The sequence below is a fragment of the Notamacropus eugenii genome, chromosome 1, assembly GCF_028372415.1.
Source record: "Notamacropus eugenii isolate mMacEug1 chromosome 1, mMacEug1.pri_v2, whole genome shotgun sequence".
NCBI lineage: Eukaryota > Metazoa > Chordata > Mammalia > Diprotodontia > Macropodidae > Notamacropus > Notamacropus eugenii.
In genome coordinates, this window is record NC_092872.1 from 199,938,859 (window position 1) to 199,960,410 (window position 21,552).

At 34.9% G+C, this 21,552-nt stretch overlaps 1 protein-coding gene across 1 annotated transcript in view; it reads left to right on the top strand.

Annotated features, from left to right (window-relative positions):
* Nucleotides 1-21,552, top strand: part of INPP5F (inositol polyphosphate-5-phosphatase F) — an 86,892-nt gene that overhangs the window by 17,363 nt on the left and 47,977 nt on the right. Inside the window, exon 2 of the mRNA XM_072624157.1 lies at nucleotides 7,228-7,308. Within this exon, the coding sequence (XP_072480258.1) occupies nucleotides 7,228-7,308 (81 nt within the window). The remainder of the gene's footprint in view (nucleotides 1-7,227; nucleotides 7,309-21,552) is intronic.

Sequence of the window (21,552 nt, forward strand, 5' to 3'; positions counted from 1 at the left end):
GATTTTCAGTGACTCAGTTGCCTCCACTGTGACTGTCTATGTAGAACACAGAAGAATGGAATTTTGATGGAGGAATTTCCCTTCTCCTTTGTCTATGAAAGTGAGCTCATAGTTGTTTTGCCTTTTCACTTTTCCCTGTGTAGAGGACAGACCATTAAGGGCTTGTCGCGGTATGTGTGCATATATGATCTTCCCCTTGACAGAAACCAGTGATGCAATACTTTGGGTCAGGAACAAATGAGAGTTATATTTACTTGCCTAAAGCTTTCTGAGGAGCTGTTAAGACCATTGACCTGATAACCTTGCAGAAACAAGCCTACCCTTACTTAAATCCAATTCATGTGTATGTCATGGCATCACCTCCCTGATGTCATGGTCCTCTCAGTGGGACTTGAATGTAGGTCTTCCTGATTTCAAGGTCAACTCTGTGTCCACAATGCCACCCTGCCTCTCGCATTTCAAGTAATGAATCCAAACATTATCGGAGCGAGTATAAGCTATTTTCATATATATCAATTATATGTATAACTTATTATAGTTATATATAGAAAACTTTGTAGTTTTATAAACTGCAGAAGTGCTTCCCTTGTTACTGATACATATGGTGTTCAGTTGGTTTTCAGTCCTGTCCAATGCTTCATGACCCCATTTGGGATTTTCCTGGCAAAGATACTGGAACGGTTTGCCATTTCCTTCTCCGGTTCATTTTACAGATGAGGAAACTGAGGCAAACAGAGTTAAGTGATTTGCTTAGGTTTATACAACTACTGTGAGACCAGATTTGAACTCAAGAAGTCTTCCTAGGAATGCAGGCCCATGTCATCTAACTGCCCATATTGGGTACATATAGTAAAGGTGATATAGATGGAAGTTCTCCCCACAGATCCAGATAGAATTTCAGTATATGATATGCTATTTCACTTTTAATATTATTTTTATTTTTTAATAGTAAGGGTTATTGAACTTCATTCTTTGTAATCGTTGATAAGAAGTCCTCTTTTGTATTTCTAGTCCTCTTTTGTATTTCTTTTCACTCTTTGCAAAGTTGGAACAACATAGATAATGTGCTATTTTTTTCTCTTTTTTAAAATTCTTTGTTATAAAGGATGACTGTTTGGGATGATAGGGATGATATACTTTGGGAAATATAGGTGATGTAAAAACAAAAGATAACAAAGTTATTTTTAAAATACCTTGTACCCTTCCTTACCCATCTCTGCATTCTTTTCCCTATTGTATGTTGTGGCTGTGCTCCTAATTGCTTGTTGTGGTCAGTTGAAGAGCCTTCAAAAGAGCTACTCAGTTGTGTGTGTGTGTGTGTTATTATGTGTAGATATATGTGTATACGTGCATACGTAAGGCATTGGTCCCATAGATTCCTGGGATAACATAATGCCCATTGTTATGTTCTTTTGAGCCCATACAGTCTGCTTATACATGTGTCAATATGCATGGAGGTGATCACTTTTCCTGTTATAAACCCATATTTGTCAGACTTATATGGGCTTGTCCTCAATAGAAAGAGTAAAAATGATAACTTAACATATTTAGATACCCATATGGTTTCAGATTTGTGTGTCTGCCCAAGATTTATGTGAAGTACCAAAGGAGGGGACTGGTGCTCACTAGTTGCTCAGGCAGCTTGTTTGATTTTTTGACAGGTATTGGAAAATTTTTTTTCTTATATTGAACCTATCTTCATATGATATTTCACTATTTTTTTGTCCTTAGGATAATTGGGTTGAATATAAAATTTAAATGTAACTTTATTGCTTTTGGAATTTGATGTCTCCATTGTTTGATTTCTGTTTTGTCTTTTTAGAAGTTTTGAAAATAAATATTAATAGCTTTCATTTAATTGTTAATGTTCCCTTTGATAGGTGTTTGTTTGATTGCTCCTTCAGAGATAGATGTCTTGTCCTTTTGTATAGAGACTAATTGACAATGGGAACTGAGTAGATATTGATTATAGTGATTTAATTTTACATAATTTCAGATTATTCAAGGTTTGGAAAAATTGCATGTCTGAAAAAATATTGAAAAAAGGGTTTAAGATTAGGAAATTTTGGAGTTTAATGCAGTGGCCTTTAAATTATTTAGCACTCATCTTCTAGTAACTTAGGGGGCATTTAATTTCTTTCTTAACTCATTTAGAATAAGCTATTTATTGGCGTCTGTTATTTTGACCATCCCTTACATTTTATATCATGTTCCTTCTCGATTTCTTTAATGGATATATAATGTCAGTGTGAGTACTCTCTCCAAAATACAGATTGCAACCTATGAGACTTCATCCTGTGAGACTTTTGTGCAAGACCTCCCCTAAGTCCTCTGTAGGGGTGGGGTGTGGTGTTCCATGAGGTGTGTTTGAAGCCTTCCTTTTAGCATTATACTTATGCCTAACTGGAAAGGAGAAACCTTGAAAGGAAGGAGTATTCAAATAGGGATTGAAGAGTGTCAGGAAAGTCATTCTCCAGGAGTAGGCCAAAAGTTAAATAACCATTCTTCTGTTTAATGAAGCAAACTTTTTTTGTTCAAGATTTACTTGATCTCGTGTTGGTGAGATGACTGAGGGCATGGGGTCAGTTTGGATATCTTTTTCTCAAACAGAAATGCTTGGGTTTAGAATAATATAAATTAATAAGCAATTATTTCTGGCAGCTTGTGTCTAAATGCAAATCTCCCTCAAAAAGAAAACAGGTTTGTTATATGGATATGAATGAACCCTTTGGGCTCTCTACTTTTCATCGTTTATTCAAACATCTACTTCATAGCGTTTGTTAGTGAGAATCCAAGGAAGTAAATATAAGTGCTTTGCAGACTTTAAAGTACCCGTCTTATTACATGACTGACCCACTTATTGTTCTAATCATATTTTCTTGGTTATCTTTTTTTATAACACTTTTGATGGACAAGTCATTGTTTACATCATGTGAAAAATGTTTATTTTATTCTTAAAAATACACTTTGTTCTTTGTAACCCCTTACAGTTTTTAAGTCTTTAGAAATTGTCCTATTCCTTAGTTTGTTGCCACCTAGGGATGAGTCTCTTCACTTCTAGTCCAGCCCCTCTCTAAAAGTGTGCTATCTTCAACACACCTGCCAGAGGAATATTCTTAAAGCACACGTCTGACCATTTTACTCAGGATGTTCCAGTGTCTCCTATTGGTTTCTATGGTCAGAGATGAACTCTGAATTCTAGTCTGTCTTTCCCAACTTATTACATATTACTCCTGTTTGTCTTCTAACCACACTGGCTTACTTGTAGGCCTTCATAAATGACATACCATCTCTGTGCCTTTGCTTGGGCTTCTCTTTGTGCCTAGAATGTATTTCCTTCTCACCTCTGCTTTTCAGTATTGCTGGCTTCTTTCAGGGATGAACTTAAGATTTTCCTAATTTCCACCCCAGCCCCATTAATTTGTATTTGATTGGCTTGTGTTTTGTATCTATTTAGGTGTTATGTCAGTCAGTTAAGAGCCTACTATGTACCAGGCATTGTGCTCTGCATTGGGGATGAAAAGAAAGGTGAAAAACAGTCCCTATTCTTGAAGGGTTTGAAGTCTAATGGGGGAGACAACATGCAAATATAACTAGGGACAAACCATACACACATACAGGATAAAGTGGAAATAATCCACAGAGGGAAGGCACTATAGAATTAAGAGACATTGGGAAAAGCTTCTCTAGAAGGTGGGACTTGCAGGAAGGCAGGACAGTCAGGAGGCAGAGCATCCCATGTATGCTTTTTACTCTGGTAGCATGAAAGCTGGTTGAGTCCAGAGATTTTTCATGAGCCTCTACTTAAAAGTACTTGGCAGTGTCAATAAACGTTTATTTATTTTTCCTCTTTGTATTTTTTGCACCCTTCAGTCGTTGTATGATTGCTATGTCTATGTAAGAAATAGTTTGTGGAAGTCTTATTGTAAAAGGGGTGAGGCCGTATTCCTATATAATCAAAGATAACTTTCATGCCAATGCATATAATTCACTAGGACTTTTTTGAGATGTATTAGTAGTTATTTATGGTCTTTTAAAAAATTTTATTTGCAGATGAACATCTGTCATCTCCCTTCTCACAAATCCCCACAAAATCTCTGTTACATATATAGTTAAGTAAAGAAATTCCCATATTTTACATATTTTTTTTTAAAAAGCATCTCTTGTTCATCACCTTTCTAACAGGTGAACAAGCATGTTTCATCATAAGTCCTCTGGATTTGTGGTTGGACGTTGTGTTAATCAGATTCGCCGAGTCTTTCAAATTGTCTGTCTTTGTAATATTGTTATTGTATAAATTATTCTCTGGTTCTGCTCATCTCCTTTTGTAATTATTATGGTCTTTCATAAATAGGCTTTTTTTGGAAGAGCTTTTTTTTTTTTTAGCAGTTTTTAGTAATCCTGGACAGAAGTAAAAAAATTAATAATAATTGACATCTTAGAATTCAAGCCATGATAAACATTTGAATGGATAAACTCAAAGGACTATCAGTACATATATCTTACGTGGATATTGCAGATAGAAAATGAGTAGAACCCAGAATTGACTAAGAGAAGAGTGGGCTGGCTTGCATTTGGGGAGTTATGTGGTACTTTCAATCCCACTAGGCTGCTTCCTGAAACAAAAAGTCATCTTTTTCTTTTTTAATAATGTTCTTCAGTGTCATTTCACTTTCTCAAATTATTGCCGTGAAAAATTTGTAATGATTTCCAGAGACCTCAGTTGCTGGAAAATGTAGGACAGTGATCATGACACAAATTCTATATAGATTAATTTGTTTTCTATAATGGAATTCTAATAGTAATTCAAGAACTTTATTTTCCTCATAAAACTATTGCTTTTGTTTAGTGAGTTTTCTCTGTACTTTAGTAGTTCATAGTAGAATTTTCTCTGTTGTCTTTTGTTTGGTGCTGTTATTTTTGGTAGGTGGAATGAAGGGGTAAAAACTCAAACAATAAGAGGCACGTTGAATTTTTGTTTACATTTGAATCCAGTTAAACATTTGTCAAGAACATACTGTGTACAAGGCACTACTGAGTGGTCTAAATTGTTTGCACCCAATTAATAGATATACTTACACAGATTTGACTTGTGAACATTATGTTCAAATGACTCTTCTTTCTGTTCGACCAAATATGGTTACTGTGTTATAAGCATACACTCCCTTTTGTATTACTTTGTATCACTGTGTACATACTTTGTATTTGTTCCTCCTCCAGATGTAAGTAAGCCTCTTGAGAGGGGTGCTTTTCATCTCACTTTTCATTTATGTCTCACTTTGGTGTGCTATAATGTTTCGCATATCATAAATGTCTAAGTTGAATAGTATCAGACCATTAGAATTCAAGCATTTAAGTTATTAATTATATTAAATATAATCTCTCTAATCAGAGTTAGGTAAAATTTCTGAAGCAACAGACTCTCCAGATATTTCTCCCTTTTGGCAATAATTGAAATAAATTAAAAAAATAATTCTTAGTTCATTGTTACTCCACTAGGTTGGAGGATGAGTGAGTTCATTGATTAAGGATTACCTTTGATAAAGTGGATCATAAACCACATAAGTGTTCTGGGTCAGGCCCAACTTAGTCTTCTGTAATTGTTTTTCATTTGGGATCAGAATTAAATGAGACATTGATTTACCATCTAACATAACAAAAGGAAGCTTGCTTAATAGCATGGAAAGAAAACCTCTTATGATTTTATTCTAGACTTACTAAATATCAAACAAAATGAATGCTTCCACATACAAAATGATTAGAAAAAGAACATTGCCACAGAAATGGCAAGTCTTTTATGTTTTTGTTTTTCCTTTTAAGTAGCTTGTCTGTTGTGCTTTGAAAGAATTCTTCTGTGACCTCCTTTTCTCTCTTTCTTTGTTTCTTTTTCCTTTTTTTGGTAACCCTATAACTACTTCATCCCTGTCCCAATTTTAAAAAGAAAGAGAAAAGCCCTTATCAAATACGTATAATCAAGCAAAATTAATTTCCACATTGTTAAAAAAAAAGTCTTATTTTGCACCGTGAGTCTGTCACCTCTCTCAGGAGGTGGGGTAGCTAATGCTTTATAATCAGTTCTAGAATTGTGGTTGGTTATTGTATTCTTCATAATTCTTATTGACTTGACATATACCACCCTTCACCTGAAAAACTCATTACTTCATTACTTGTAGTAAGGTTATTTACTCCCATTCCAACACATGAATAGAGGTTGTAGACTTGACATAAATAGGAAGGTTAAATTACAGTGTTTAGAATCTTATTAACTCAATTAGTTGTTAAATTCATATCCTTTAAACATTTTAAGTAGAATTTCAGAAAAAAATATTATATCAGTGTGGCTTACCTTCAAAAAATATACTACCATAACTGCTTATTTCTGGGTATAACTTCTAAATGGCACATGTAGTTTTATAATCTTGCCAAATTTTTAACCCTTTTGGCTTCTTCAAAGTAGGTATGCCAAAGTGTAGTTCATTTAATTGTGTCACCATGGCAGAGGCCTACCATTTTTCCACTTCAGAGAAAAGATTAAGAACTGGAAGGGACTTGAGGTCATTTAGTTTAATCCTACTATAGAATTATACATCATATACACAATATAATTATATTGTATAATTATATGTAATAATGTATTTTATGCATATTATATAATTATATTATAGAATACAGAATACTAGTCCAGAGAAGTTGTGACTTAACGTCATCACACAACACAGCTGGAATTTCAGCTCAGGTTTTATGACTCCAAAGCCTTTTCTGCTTTATTGCTCTAGGTATACTCTATCTAGTATGGCCTTTTGTAATCATTCAATCTAATCCCTGTTTCATCCCTCCCCTTTCTCCTTGATGATAATGGGTAATAATAATAACTCAGCTTTTTTAGGTCAGAGGAATTCGGCAGTTCTAGAAGACAGTCTAGTAAGTCTTCTATACCAGAGGAAGGAACATGTACCCACTCTTGAAAAACTCCAAATCCTTCAAATATTCAAGATCATAATAACGTCTATTCATTGAGAAATGTGGGAAGAAAATGCTAAGCCTCCTTTTCATTGTTATAGTAATTAATTAGAACCTTGGCAGGGCTTTAAAATTGGATCATGTTTCATACTCATAGTTACTTTTGTTAGCCATTTTGCTGTTTTTAAAATATGCTGCTTTAGGTATTTTACTACATTTTCTCATGTTAATGGATTTTAAAATGAATGCTTTTTTATTTTATTTTAGCCACTGACCTTCTTCTGGCCTGGAATCCCATTTGTTTGGGACTGGTGGAAGGTGTTATTGGGAAAGTTCAACTCCATTCAGGTAAGTTTAAGTTTCTAAAGTTCATACAAAAAAACTTCCCAACCTATAAATAGTACCTTAATTTATTATTAAATATTTAGTTTGCTAGTTATTAAAAATTGTCATTATGTGCTGTATTTTTCTCATCAAAGATGAGGCTATTTAGATCTTTGCAAGGTCACAAACATTTAGTTATGACTGATTTATTTTCTTCTCTTTTTTTCTTGGTCTAATAGTGTATGTAGGTGACAGAATAAAAGGCAGTGTAAAAGGAGTTTTGGTGTTATGGTCTATCTTAAGTCATTTTGTTTATTAAAATTTAATCTTGATCCTGGATGATTCTGATTTTTGATAATAGTGGATATGCTTAACTTTAAAAAAAATGTGATTGTCTCATAATTATGATCCAAGCCTGTTGATTGTTATAGATAAAACCTATGAGATATATTCTTATGATCATTCCAGAAACAATTTAATACATACTTGTAAACATTACATCCATGATACCTATCACATGGCCACAATCCTAATTCAGGCCCTTATTACTTCTCTCCTAGATTATTTTTGTAGCCTCCTAAATGAGGTCACCCATTTGAACATATCCTTCACTAAATTGCCCAAACAGTTTCCTGAATGCATTGGCCTGACCATGTATATCACTTTATTTCCCTGTTCAAAAACTTGAGCAGATCCCTGTTGCTTGTAGAATAAGCTGCATAATGCTTAGATTGGCGTGTATGCCATTACTCAAATTGATTTCATCTTACTTTTCCAGCATGATTTCATAGTAGTACTTTCTGTAGTTCAGACTTGAATATTTTTTCATTTTTGTGGGTGCAGATTATTGATATAAAGAGCTTCTTTTGTATAAATTTCCTTTCATGCAGTTAAGCAATTTATACTTAATTGATATTGATAATATACAAGTTGCCTAGGTTAATTGAGAGGTTAAGTGACTTATCACATTGCCACAAAGTTAGTATATTTCAGGGTTCTTATGCTTGATTTTTATTTTATGTTTTTCACATTTGCATATCTTTAATTATTATAAAATTGCTTTTTACTTCTCTCTAACACAAATCCAAAATTTGACCCTTTGGAACTTGTACCTGTAGGTTCTAATTCTTTCCTGTGGCAGCAAATAGGACAAATCTAATCCTTCTTTCAAACTTCAATGTAAAATAATAATTTTTAAAAATTTTTTAATATATAATTTATTTATTTTCAGTTCCCAGTATTCACTTCCACAAAAATTTGAATTCAAAATTATCTCCCCATCTCTCTGCACCCCAGGACAGCATGCACTCCATCCACCCCTTCCTCCAGTCTGCCCTCCCTTCTATTACCCATCCTTCTTCCATCCCCCTTCCCCTCTGTTTTCCTGTAGGGCAAAATAGATTTCTATACTCCATTGCCTGTATATCTTAATTTCCAGTTGCATGCTAAAACAATTTTTAACATTCCTTCTTAAAGCTTTGAGTTCCTTATTCTCTCCTTCCCCCACCCTCATTGAGAAAACAAGCAATTCAGTATAGGTCATACATGTGTAACAATGCAAAGCACTTCCCATAACAGTTATGTTGTAAAAGACTAATCAACCTTTCCCTATGTCCTGTCATGCCCTCCATTTATTCCATTCTTGACCTGTCTTCCCACAATAGTGTTTGCTTCTGATCATTCCTTTCCCCAGTTTGCTGTCCCTTCTATTATCTTCCCTCTCCTATCCCCTTTCCCTTTGCCTTCCTACAGGGTGAAATAGATTTCCATATCCAATTGCTTACTCTTGATTTTTAACACAAAACAGTAATATCTATGGCATAACCAGCAGTGAATTATTTAATTTTGTTCTCTCTGTGGGATCTGGTTACATAATTATATTCTAAGTGGCTTCTTGGACCCTCTTTTTTAAAAAGACTTAAACATTATGAAATTCTGATTTTGAATAATTTGATATTCATCCCTATTGTTGTTCAGTTTTCATTTGTGTCCAATTCTTTGTAACACTGTTTGGGGTTTTCTTGGTAAAGATATTGGAATGGTTTGTCATTTCCTTCTCCAGCTCATTTTACAAATGAGGAAACTAAGGCAAACGAGATTAAGTGACTTGGCCAGGATCACACAGCTAGTAAGTGTCAGAAGCTGGATTTGAACTTAGGAAGATGAATCTTCCTGACTCCAGGCCTAGTGCTGTATCATTGTACCGTTTAGCTAGAGATAAAATCTAGGTAATGCTTATTAAGCCCTGTTACATAAAGAGTGCTGTATATGTAGAGTACTGCAGGGAACAGTTCCCTGTCTTTACAGAGTGTACAGTCCAATACAGCAAAAGTGTGAGGTTGTACACAATAAAGAGGATTATGATCTAAGGCTTTTCCTGTTGTTTACATATCAAACATAGTACAGTTTAGATGATAGAGTATTTCTCTTTACTGATATTACTAGGATGATAACTTTTCTATGGAGCATGTCTTGGTATTTAGAATTAGAAGGGCGGCTCTTAGAAAACATCTGCTTCCCACTTCCTCATTTTTTGAGTCCCTTAGAGGTCCAGGGACTTCTCCATAATTGTACATTAAACAAAGTGTATTATCCTATACCTTGTGACTTCAAATCCATAGTACTTTACTTTTATTTGATATTTTAGATAAATGGAAATACAATTTTAATTTTTTAATTAAAAATTATTTTTGAAATAATTTTACTAATTGAATTATAACCTCTAAATTTACCATAAAAGTACAATATTTTCACCTGTCTATATAACTGTAAAAGCAAATATTTTTGTAATCTAAATGTTTTTAATACCATTGAAAATAACATATAAAATTTTAAGTTTAATAGTTATTTAACTAATAGTGTGCTGTTTACCTAGTTTGCTTAGATTGTATTTTAGTTGATTTTAAAAGCTGATAAGAGTAGTTTGACATGTATGAGTTCTGGGCTAGAATATAATTTTAATGTTTTTTCTTTACCTTTGTAAAAGTTGTGACTGAACTCAAAGAAAATAAATAGTTAATATGAAATTTGACCAGTATAGATAGGCGTTTGAAATATTCAGAAAGTTACTTTCTTAATCTTACATTTTAAAAATGTCAGCTGCAATCATTAATTAAGGAGTATATGCCAGGCACCGTTCTAGATGCTGGAGTTATACTAAGAGTATGTAAAGAGAGTCCTTTCCATCAAGGAAATTACATTATAATAGAAAAGACAACCATATATGCATGAATGTATACAAAAGAATAAGTTAGTTTTGGGAAGGAATACACTGCAGATGGGAAATCAGGAAAGGCTTCACATAGAATATAATACTTGAGCCCAGTCTTGAGGAAAACCAGGGATTCCAAGAGGCAAAGGTAAGGAGTGGGGGACAACTTGTCAAGGCAAGGAGTTGGGGATTGGAGGGTCTCATGTGTGGGTAAGGGTGAGCTGGCCACTGTGGATAGAGTATAGAGTGTGTTCCGGAGAGTCATATGTGAGAAGATTTAGAAGATTAAGAAGGGTCTGGATTGGGTAGAGATATAAATGCCAAATAAAGTGATTTATTTTTGATCCTGGAGGTAATAGGGAGTCACTGGAGTTTATTGATTTGGGGGATCTGGAATGAAGGTCATGTGATCCCTTAGAAAATCTGTGTATTAGGAAAACCACTTGGGTGACTGGAGGATGGATTGGAGAGGTGTAGTAGCTAGAAGTAGGGGGAGCAGGTTGGAAAAATGTTTCTGTAGTCCCAGTAAGGAGGGAGAAGGACCTGAACTAGTCTTGTGGCTGTGACTGTGAGTGTAGTTGTGCATTAGGAGGGCATTTGGCAGATGTGAGAGATGTGGAGATAGAATCCACCTGGGTCTCTGTATAGCTGTCTTGTCTTCTGTACTCTCAGAGCTACCACCCTACTAGAACTCTCCTCTCTTCTTGCCTCTCTTCTGTCCAGATCCTACTGCACTGATATTTAATTCACCAAGCATTTTTTGTGTGTTTTCAGTATTTTATTTTTTAAACAAATTTTATTTATCTTTTAGTTTACAGCATTTACTTGAATTCCAAATTTTTTTTCCCTCCCTCCCTCCTCAAGAGGGCAAAGCAGTCTGATGTAGGCTATACATGTACAATCATATTAAAAATATTTCCATATTAGTCATTCAGCATGCATTTATAAAGCACTTATGATGTACCAGGTGCCATCCTAGGCACTGGAGATAGTCAACACTGAAGTAGCTCTTGCCTTCTAGGAGCTTACTTCAAAAAGGAAGAAGCTAGAAAAGCTTTGTTCCCTCTTCTCTTTCCTCCCATTCCCCTCAGCACTGGTTGGCAGAAACAGGAAGTAAATAAGAGAAATCTGTTCTACCTGCTGTCAGCTTCCATTGTTTTTTGTTTCTTTTCCGTCCCACTCAGAAGAGAATGGTAGGGAAAACCTGTCTTGCTTCCTTCTTGCCCTCCAATTTCAACCTTGGGAGTGGAGGTTTGGCAGGTAGGACTCCCCCAACCCCCTCCCAATTCTCTTTCTCACTATCTTCTAACAGTCTGATTTCCTTCCCATCCACTCCTACTTAGACAGTTTCATTGTGAGTTTCATGTACTCTAATTCAGGAAAAATCCCTAGGGATCATTTAGCTAGTATTAAAGACAGGCTTTTCCAAGCTTCCTAAAAGGAAGAAATAGACTTTGAAATAGAATAGTAAGGATGATTTTGGAGAATAGTGGCTAAGAGGAAAATCTCTATAGTGCTAAAGAGTTTTCTCTTGTAAGGCAAAGTAAAAACTCCTATACATTTAGAAGATTTGAAGCAATTTGTCACAGATACCCCTGGTTGCAAAGGTCATTCATTATCTGACACAGTAGTGATTAGAGTACATAGGAGTCATAAAAGATTGTTCAATTAGATATCTTCAAGGTTAAGGTGCACAGTATAAAGTAGAACTAGTTGATAATTTTTGCACAAAGAACTTCAGAATAACGGTGAAGTAGGGACAATAAGGAAAGGATTTAACACAAAAGACAGTATTCTATATTACTGTTAGTGGTTCCAAAGCCCCCAGTGTTTTGGGGGTGCAAATTCTGTCTTATGTCAGGCTTGCTTCTGCTTTAGACTCTGCCCCTTGCTACCTTTTCTGAAATCTTCTTTGTCTTCTATTCTCCAATTAGACATGTCTAAGAGGAGAACCACATCTGTAGTTGCTTTGGTGTGGAGATTACTCAAAACTCAGGCATCTCATTCCTGACTTTGCTCTGCTTGAAGAGAATAAAAACCCTAAGAAGCAGAGGGGAGTGGGAGTCTTGTATTCAGGAATGAGACAGAGCCAGTCCAGAGGCACAGGCAGAGGGCAGAGATGGAGTGCAAGGGGAGGATCATAGAGAAAATGTGGTTGGCTGGACCAGACCTTTTAGGGTTTAAAAACCAAAGAGGGGTTTAGATTTGATCCTAGGGGCAATAAGAAGCCATTGGAGTTAATGAAATAATACTGAGTGACTTGGTTAAACTTTCCTTAAGGCAAGTCCCTTTGGTAGTTCTAAGTAAGGAAAGTGTAGAATGAGAAGAGACTTAAAATTATAAGCAAGATTTTATAGATTTGAAAAAAATAAAATATTGCTTTCTAAAATGCTATTTAAAACAAATTGTTTAAATTTCATAGAATAATTACCATGAAAGATCAGTAAATAATGTTTCTTAAAGAACTATATTGAAAATGTGATCTGAATGTTCTATTTTTTTTAACTTGAATAATTTTGACAGACCCATGACCATCTATTTCATTATGGTTCTACATTAAAAGATTATCATTAATAGAAATGCCTTAGGTCGAAAGTGACTACATTTTGGGTGTGTAAAGCTAAAGGGTAGAGAGAGAAGGTTACTGTCTGTGCTTAGAAGGAGAAGAAATAAGGAAAGGGACTATGCATTTATTTGACACCTACTATGTTCCAGGTGTGCTAAGTACTTTTAAACAAATGTTAACTCATTTGAGCCCCTCAATGACCCTTTGAGAAAGATGCTGTTATTAACCTCATCTAACTGTTGCGGAAAGAGAAGCAGACAGAAGTTGAGTAACTTGCCAAGGGTCACACTGCTAGTAAGTGTTTGAGGTTGGATTTGAACTTAGGTCTTCTTGACTCTACCGTGCCGCCATGCTGCCTCTGTGAGAAGAAATTGAACATAGAAGGGACATGTGAGGGATATTGGCTACTAGTGTTGTAGGCTGCATAATATAGTCCTGAAATAATAGGAAAAGTAAAGGATCAACCATTTTAAGAAGTTTTAGTCAACCACAATGATCCGTGATAACAAGGATCTTCTCTTACATTCATTAAGAAAATCTCCCAAAGGGCTCCCTACACTGTAGGTGCTCAATTAATGGTTGCTGAATGTTGAATGGAAAAAATAAGGCAATTGTGTCTGAAGAATTTAAATTATTATTAATTTATAGTGCTGAATAATCATGAACAAAAGTCATTTGATCAGATCTTATGCTTTTAAAATAACTTACTATGTATTTTTCTTAGCTTGTGATGCGAATTATGTCATCATTATTAAATTGGCAAAATAGCCTTGCACAGAAATTTAGATGACTAAATAAAACCCTACAGTTAAGTTGATGTTTATTTTTCTTTCCATGATGCTAGTCATAGAAGACATTTTTCCACTTGATTCTACCTTAGTAATAAAATATTTTCAATATTCTGTGCAATTAACACTGTATTCCTACAAAATACTGTCTAAAAATATTTTAAATCCCAATACATCATTTAGGAACAATATGAAACAACAAATTGAAGCAATGATAATCCTTTAGATTTCAGGCTATAATTCTTGCTCGATGATCCTATAAGTCCAAAAGTGCTACTGCACTTTATATGATGAATCTAATCGTTTGCTTAGTCAGATATAGTTATTATAAGCTTTTCAGTGTGTATATTCCCACCAACAGAGCACCTGCCTAGCCTGTGAAACTCTAGCATTTCCTCCTATTAGTTTGCTTTAAGGGGACCAAGTAATATATTTGGGGCTTTCCTTTCCTTCTCTTGGAGTTGTGAGGATGGAGCATGTTGGCCATCCAGTGCTTAGCCCTGGCTTTAACCACATGACCATCTCATCTTTTTTGTTCTTATATTTTTTTGATGACTCCTTTTTTTTTTGTCAAATGGGACCAAATGACTGAATGAGATAATATTTGGAAAGTACAATAAAATATAGTAATAATAATGAAGCATAATGCTTGGCGCACAGGAAGTGTTTAACAGGTATTTAATGGCCGACTGTTAGGTGTTGCAGCTTGCTCACATCCACCTTGCGCCTCTCCATTGCCTTCAAATGGTGCTCAACTTTAATTCTTCAGAGATTTTAGTATTACCTGACTCATAGCTATACTGTAGTGATAAGACATGTATGTTTGCATTCCATGTTATAAAGCATTTAAAATGTAAAGGTGTTTTGCTATTCACTTATTAATAATTCGCCAGGTTTTTAATTTTTTTTTTGCATGTATTTAGAGATTTAAAACTGAAAATGGCTTTGTGCAGGAGCTTTGTAGGAAAGGCATTATTTGAGCAATTACTTTAATGCTTGTATGTGTTTCAATTTGGGATTATTATTGATATTTCCATATGTTCATGGCTCCTTGATACTTAAAACCCTGTGATTTATAGAACTTGCCACATAGGTAAAAAAAAAATCACAGAAGTTATATTCAAAAAGTAAAGTTGCCTAGCCCTTCAAAGTATAATTCTCTTCAGGCAAGAACTAATTTATATGTTTTGTTTTCTCAACATTTGTTAAATCGTACCGGAGGAGAAATGAAGAGAAATAACTCAAAATTCCAACCCTCAGGGAACTAACAGGCAGTGATAAGATGGGCTCATAAATCCAAGTGTGTGTCACAGTCTCTCTCATGTGTAACTCAGTGCTTTTCCATAGACACAAAGAGTGGCCAGGTTCTCAGACTTGCCAGAAAAGCTCATTCAACCATTGAAGCAGCTGAAGTTATTTCCTGAGTTCTGAGTATGGAGAGGAGGAAGGCCAGTCTTTGACGGGGAGAAGAGGAAGGAGAGCTCTTCTTTTCTTCTTTTCTGGGCCCAGAGCCAGTTCTAGGGAAGGACTGCTGAATGGGCAGTTTGTTAAATGGAATAACCTTTACTCACTTTCTTCTTTCATACCTTTTCTCAATAAATTGTTCTTCCCTCATCCTACTTATTGTATATATCCTGATAAGAAAACAGCTTTGTTTTATTTAGGGATGTAACAAATATACTGTGAGGATCACTGACCTCATCCATCAAGAACAGAGGCTTTAAAGGATTCTTTTTTAAAAAAAAAAGTTCTTAATCAGGAAACTTTAATTCAGTGTCTTCTGTTCTGGGGATATAAAAAGAGGCAAAAGATAGTCCTTGCCCTCAAGAAGCTTACAGTCTAATAGGGGAGACAACATGCAGAAAAATATGTACAAAGCAAGGTGTATACAGGGGAAACAAGAAATACGAAAGCATTGAATTAGAGAGGTTTGAGAAGTCTTCCATAGAAGGTGGGATTTTAGTTGAGACTTAAAGGAAGCCTTAAAGTTACAAAATAACTGTTTCGCCATAGCTTACAATCTATTGACATAGAATTGCATAAAAAGTTTAGAACAGAAAGGGGACTCTTAGGAGCTGGCCATAAGATATGAAAAAGGAAGGAATGGAGAGGTGAGATAATATTTGGGTCTCTTAGTGTAGGGGCCCACAAATGGTATATATCCCTTATATCCCTCAGGGTTTAACTTTTACAAAATTAAAATAATTTATGACCGTGATAACCATAATGATGGCTCCTAGTCATCAAGGAAAGGTCAAATAAAGTTTTAGCATTTAAAAGAATAAGATGAGTTTATCTGGAAAATGCACATATTATATTTGAAAAACCTTGTTCTTTTCTAGTGACACAAGATAAAGGAGAAACAACTGTTAAGTTTTACAATTAGCCTAACCTTTCTTCTTCATTGTTTTCATCAAACTTCTACTGGTTATTTCTTTTAAAGCTATTTTTTCTTTGTAGATTGGCTTGTTGTAGCAGTTTTGTATCTTTACCTCATTTGAGGTCTCTTCAACTCACAAATCTGGCCTCCTTTAAACATCCTTTTTTGGTCCCTTAGCTAAATCCTTTTAAGTCTTGTAAAGTGAACCTTAAGAGTGAGATGTTCTCTCCATGAATCATTTTCAACTTTCCACATAGCTCATTCTTGGGGGATTCCAAGAAGGCAATAAAAGAACCAGTCAACCAGTTTTACAAATTGAGTGCCTACTATGTGCAAGATTTTTGAGAAACTGAGGTTTCAGATTAGCTAAAATATTCCCAGGCAAAAAATCTTGTGAGAAGTTAGCACAGTAAGCTTTTTAACACCTAACACCTACATGTGTAAAAAAGGGGATACTTTTATGTAATTCTTATGAACACAATATCAGAAATTCCAGGAATGTCCTTTAATTAAAAAGAAATCATGTTTATTGCATACTAGGCTTTTCTCTTTGATTTTAGATGTGTTTAGGTGCTTAGTGGAAATTTAAATTGGAATACCCCTTTGGAAGCAAACATGGTTAATAAAATTTATCATTCTAGTCTTGGGACATGACTGAGAACATATGGTACAATATTTGTATAATGAAACATATTTAAAGCAATTTCTAACATTTTGGGAAAATTATAAAAACTATTCTCTCGTTTAAGAGAGTAAGTTATTTGGTAGTTTTTAGATTGTCATAGCAACTTGAATGGAGCAGAGTGAAGTTAGATGGAGTAAAAGGTAATAAATAGTTCTCAATTTTATAAGCCAAAGAACACTCCAACAGTTTCCCTGCTTTTTCTTCCTTGTTTCTTCTTTCTTTTCTTTTTCTCCCTCCCTCCAATACATCCCTCACGTTATATTCATACAGTGGAACTCTGACTTTGATAGTGGAGCTTTCTGGTGGAAATTGTGGCCATTCTATGAAAGCTAATTTCTAAATTGTAATTCTATAGCAATTATATATTATTTGAGACTCTGCAAGGTATGCAATAGGTCATACATATAACTTGTTAATAATGATTGCAAGCAAAATTCCAGAATTATACAATTGATAAAACTTGTATGACTATCACAATGTTAAGGCAGCTATATCACTTTCTGATGCTTATTCCAGTAAGATCTCCAGTAAAATTTAATGAAGGTACAGTAATGAAATAATTTTGGAATTAGAGATGTGTAGTACAGAGGCATATTAATGAAAGTAAAATGTGACTCACAAAGTATTTTCCCTGTATTTAGCTCTTGTAAGATACTCTATTATTGTATCTTGCCTGTTTGTGAGTCATTGCTTAAGATATGTAAAGAAGATGAGCACCCAAAGAGAGCAATGGAAAACATTAAAGGACTGAAGAATAGGAACTATGAGAGAAGTTTAAATGAATTAAGATTGTGTTTGCCAGGAAAAAAAGGATGACTTTTTTTGGGGGGTTGTTTCAAGTCTAACTGTCAATCAGCAAACATTTATCAAATACCTATTCTGTATCAGGTTTGGTTATATAATGAATGAAGACTAGGTGTATCTTAACCTCTAGAAACTTGGATCTCCAGCGTTCTTTCCTATTTTTATTTTGCTTGCCTCTTTTGCCATATTTGACCACTATGATCTACAAATTTAATGTTTCATTAGTCACTACCTTAGAACTCATCAACCTTGTTCCCAAATTGATAATCCTCATCTTTTGGTAATAGCTGTCATCTAATTTCTCTGCTTCTATTCTTGGGCTGCTGAATGTCACTTGAAATAAAATCATGCTAATTGCCACTCACTGAAAATTTTGGGGTTGTGATTTCAGCTAGGACCTCACTGCTGCTTGTATTCTACTCTTATGGACTCCTCAGTTTATTCCCTGTAGTTTCTCTTCCCATCCTTTGCCTTTTTTCTTATATCCCAACCTTCACACTGGTTTCATACATAACTGAGAAGATGAAGGCTATCGAAAAGGACTTCATTCAGTTCTTTTCTTTTCATGCATAAAATTTCTTAGAAACATCACTAATTGATTAAGTGGCACAGGGGAAAGAGTGATGGACTTAGAATCAGGATAACCTGAGTTGAAATCCTACACCAGATGCTTCCTTTTCATATGACCTGGTCATGCCGTTAACCTCTGTTTGCCTCAGTTTCCTGAACTGTAAAATGAGGATAATGTTATAACTCCCATAACTGCCAGGATTGTTGTGAGGATAAAATGAGACAAAGTATAAAGTTCTTAGAAAACCTTAAAACACTATATAAATGCTAGCTGTTATTATTTTCACCCAATAGTTTGTGAGAGACTTGAGCAAGGATTATCTTTTGCCTTTCTTTTTTTGAAAAAACAATTTCAACGTATGTTTTAAAAAAGTTTTGAATTTAAAATTCTCTTCTTCCGTTCTTTCTCTCATTGATAAGGCAAGCAATTTGAAATAGGCTATGCATGTGTAGTTATATAAAACACATTTCTATGTTAGTCATGTTGTGAAAGAAAACACAGACAAAAAAAAAAACAACCCTAAAAAAGAAAGTATTGCTTCAGTCCGTATTCAAACTCCATCAGTTCTCTGGAGATGGATAACACTTTTCATCATAAGTCCTTCAGAATTGTCTTGGATCATTGTGTTGCTGAGAACACCTAAGTCCTTCACAGTTAATCATCTTACAGTATTATTGTTACTATATACAATGTTCTCCTGATTTCACTTTGCATTGGTTCCTAAAAGTCTTTCCAGGTTTTTCTGAGGGCATCCTGCTTATCATTTTTTATCACACAATAGTATTGCCTCACAGTCATATGTAACAACTTATTCAGCCATTTCCCAGTTGATGGACATCTTCTCAATTTTCAGTTCTTTGCCATCACTTGTCTTTTGCCTTTCTTTGTGTCATCCCCAGTTCTTGGTGAAGTGCCTGACGCTAAATAAATGCTTCTTGAGTGACTGATTTTAGGTGACAAATAAAGAGGTGTATACTATTCTTTGGTAAAAACATATCTCTTTACTTATGCTCTTGACCCTGTTTTTTCTGTCTCCATCAGTATCTTTCTCTTACTTATTTTTAATCCCTTCTTCTCCTAGGTCCTTGCAGTCTCAAGACATGTTTAGGGAACCTACCAGTATAACTAATATGGCATCTCTCTTTTCTTTTTCTTCCTTTAAAGGGCTTTCTTTGGTTCTTCTAACTCATCGTAAGCCTTCTAACATACCATCACATCTTCCTCTTCCTCTTCTCTGACACAATTCTGGAAAAAAAATTGTCTAAACTCTATGCCTCTAAATTGTTACATCTACTGTCTTTGCTTTGGAAAATGCCTTCCGTCTTCAGTGAGTCCACTGAAATGGTTTGCTCTTCCTTTTTTCCTCTCTACCAATAAGACAGTGCTTTGCACAGAGTAGGTGCAACATAAATGCTTCTTCCCCTCCCATTCCCCTCTCTCCCCATCTCTACCCTTCTGGACTAGAGCAGGATACTCTTCTTACTCTGAACCATACTCTGTATGGATACCAAACTAATCTTACATTTATCCACAGATCTGATCTTCTCACTTATGCTCAAAACCCTTCAGTGACATCTTGTTTCCTACCAAGGGAAACTTTATTTTGTCTGATGTTTAAGGTCCTTCACATCTTGGTAACATATTACCTTGCTAGATTTATTTCATCTTCTTCCTTCTTACATATTGCATTACATCAAAATTGGATTATTCTGTCAACTAAATGTTTCCTTTACTTTCTCCCTCCTATACCTTTGTTCTCATCTTCTTTTGTGCTTGTTATTCTAACCATGGTGGTCTCTTGTTTTTATTACCTTCCCTTGGTATATAATACTATTAACCTAATTCATTTTACATAGACTATTCTAAAAATCTCCTAACTTTTCTCTCTGCCTTCAGTCTCTTCATTTTTTCAATGCATCTTTCTCATAGTTGCTAAAATAATCTGAGTATAGAGGTCTGTCTATGCCCTCCTCAAAAACCTCATGTGGTTCCCCATTTCCTATAGAATAAGATTAAAACAATTTAGCTTATTATAAATGCTTCCTCAATCCAGTTGCATACTGTCTTTTCAGACTAAATTTACTTTATTCTTATTTATGTACTTCATGTTCTAGTGAGATGGAATTGCTAGTTGTTCTCTGATATTATTTTGCCCTCTCTTGCTTTTATGAGATCAGACAAGGCCCCCTCTGCATTTGGAACATATTCTTTCCAATTGCCTAATGAACATTTCAAACTGAATGCTCCATAGGTGTCTCAAACTCAGTTTGTCCAAAAGACAGAAACTCATTAACTTTCCCCTGTTAAACCCTTCCTCTCCTTTGAATTTCTTTGTTTTTATGGAGGCCACTTCCAGCTTTTAAGTTTATAGCCCCATAATTATCCTTGACAACTCTACTTCACTCACTCAGGTCCATTGAATTGCCAAAGCTTGTCTTCTACCTCTTCATCTCTTGTATTCATTCCTTTCTCTCTACTCACATAGCCACTATTCTAGTTCATCAGATGTTCACTTCAATAGTGTTTCAAGGCAATGGCCTCTTAATTGGTCTTCTTCCTTCAGCTCTCTAGCTCTTCCAGTCTGTCCTCTACAGCTATTAAAATAATATTTCTAAAGCACAGTTTTGACCAGTAAGTTCCAGTGGGACTTAGTTGTTGATATAATAAAATACAAGTTCCTTTGTTTGGTTTATAAAGTTCATCACAATCTGACTCCAGCCTGACTATCTATGTTTATTATATATTCTCTCATCTAGCCAGATGGGTTTGCTTGCAGTCCTTCACACACATCATTCTGTCTCCCTTCTATATGCCTTTACAAAAACTGTCCTCCTTTCCTGGAGTATATTCCCTTCTTCTCTCTGACTCTTAGGCTCCTTTTCTCCCTTCAGACCTCAGCTATAGTATCTTGTTATTAGATTATCAGAGAATTATCATCTCCAATCTTCCTAGCTACTAGTGTTCTCCTAAAATTTTATTTACCCCATATGTGTGTGTGTACATATTCATATTTACTTATATGTATAAGTGTTTCCTCTTGTAGAATGTAAGCTACTTGAGAGCAGGAACTGTTTCATGTTTCTCTTAGTATCTTCAATGCCTTATACTTACTGTATACTTAATAACCTCTTGTTTATTGATAGATTTATTGAAAATCCTCTTTTCTCCCAAAAGGAGCTAGAGGCCCTATAAGTGTTTGAGTCTTCCTCCTCAAATTTCTGAGCATTCTGTCTGGATCTATCCTTTACCTTTCTCATATTTTA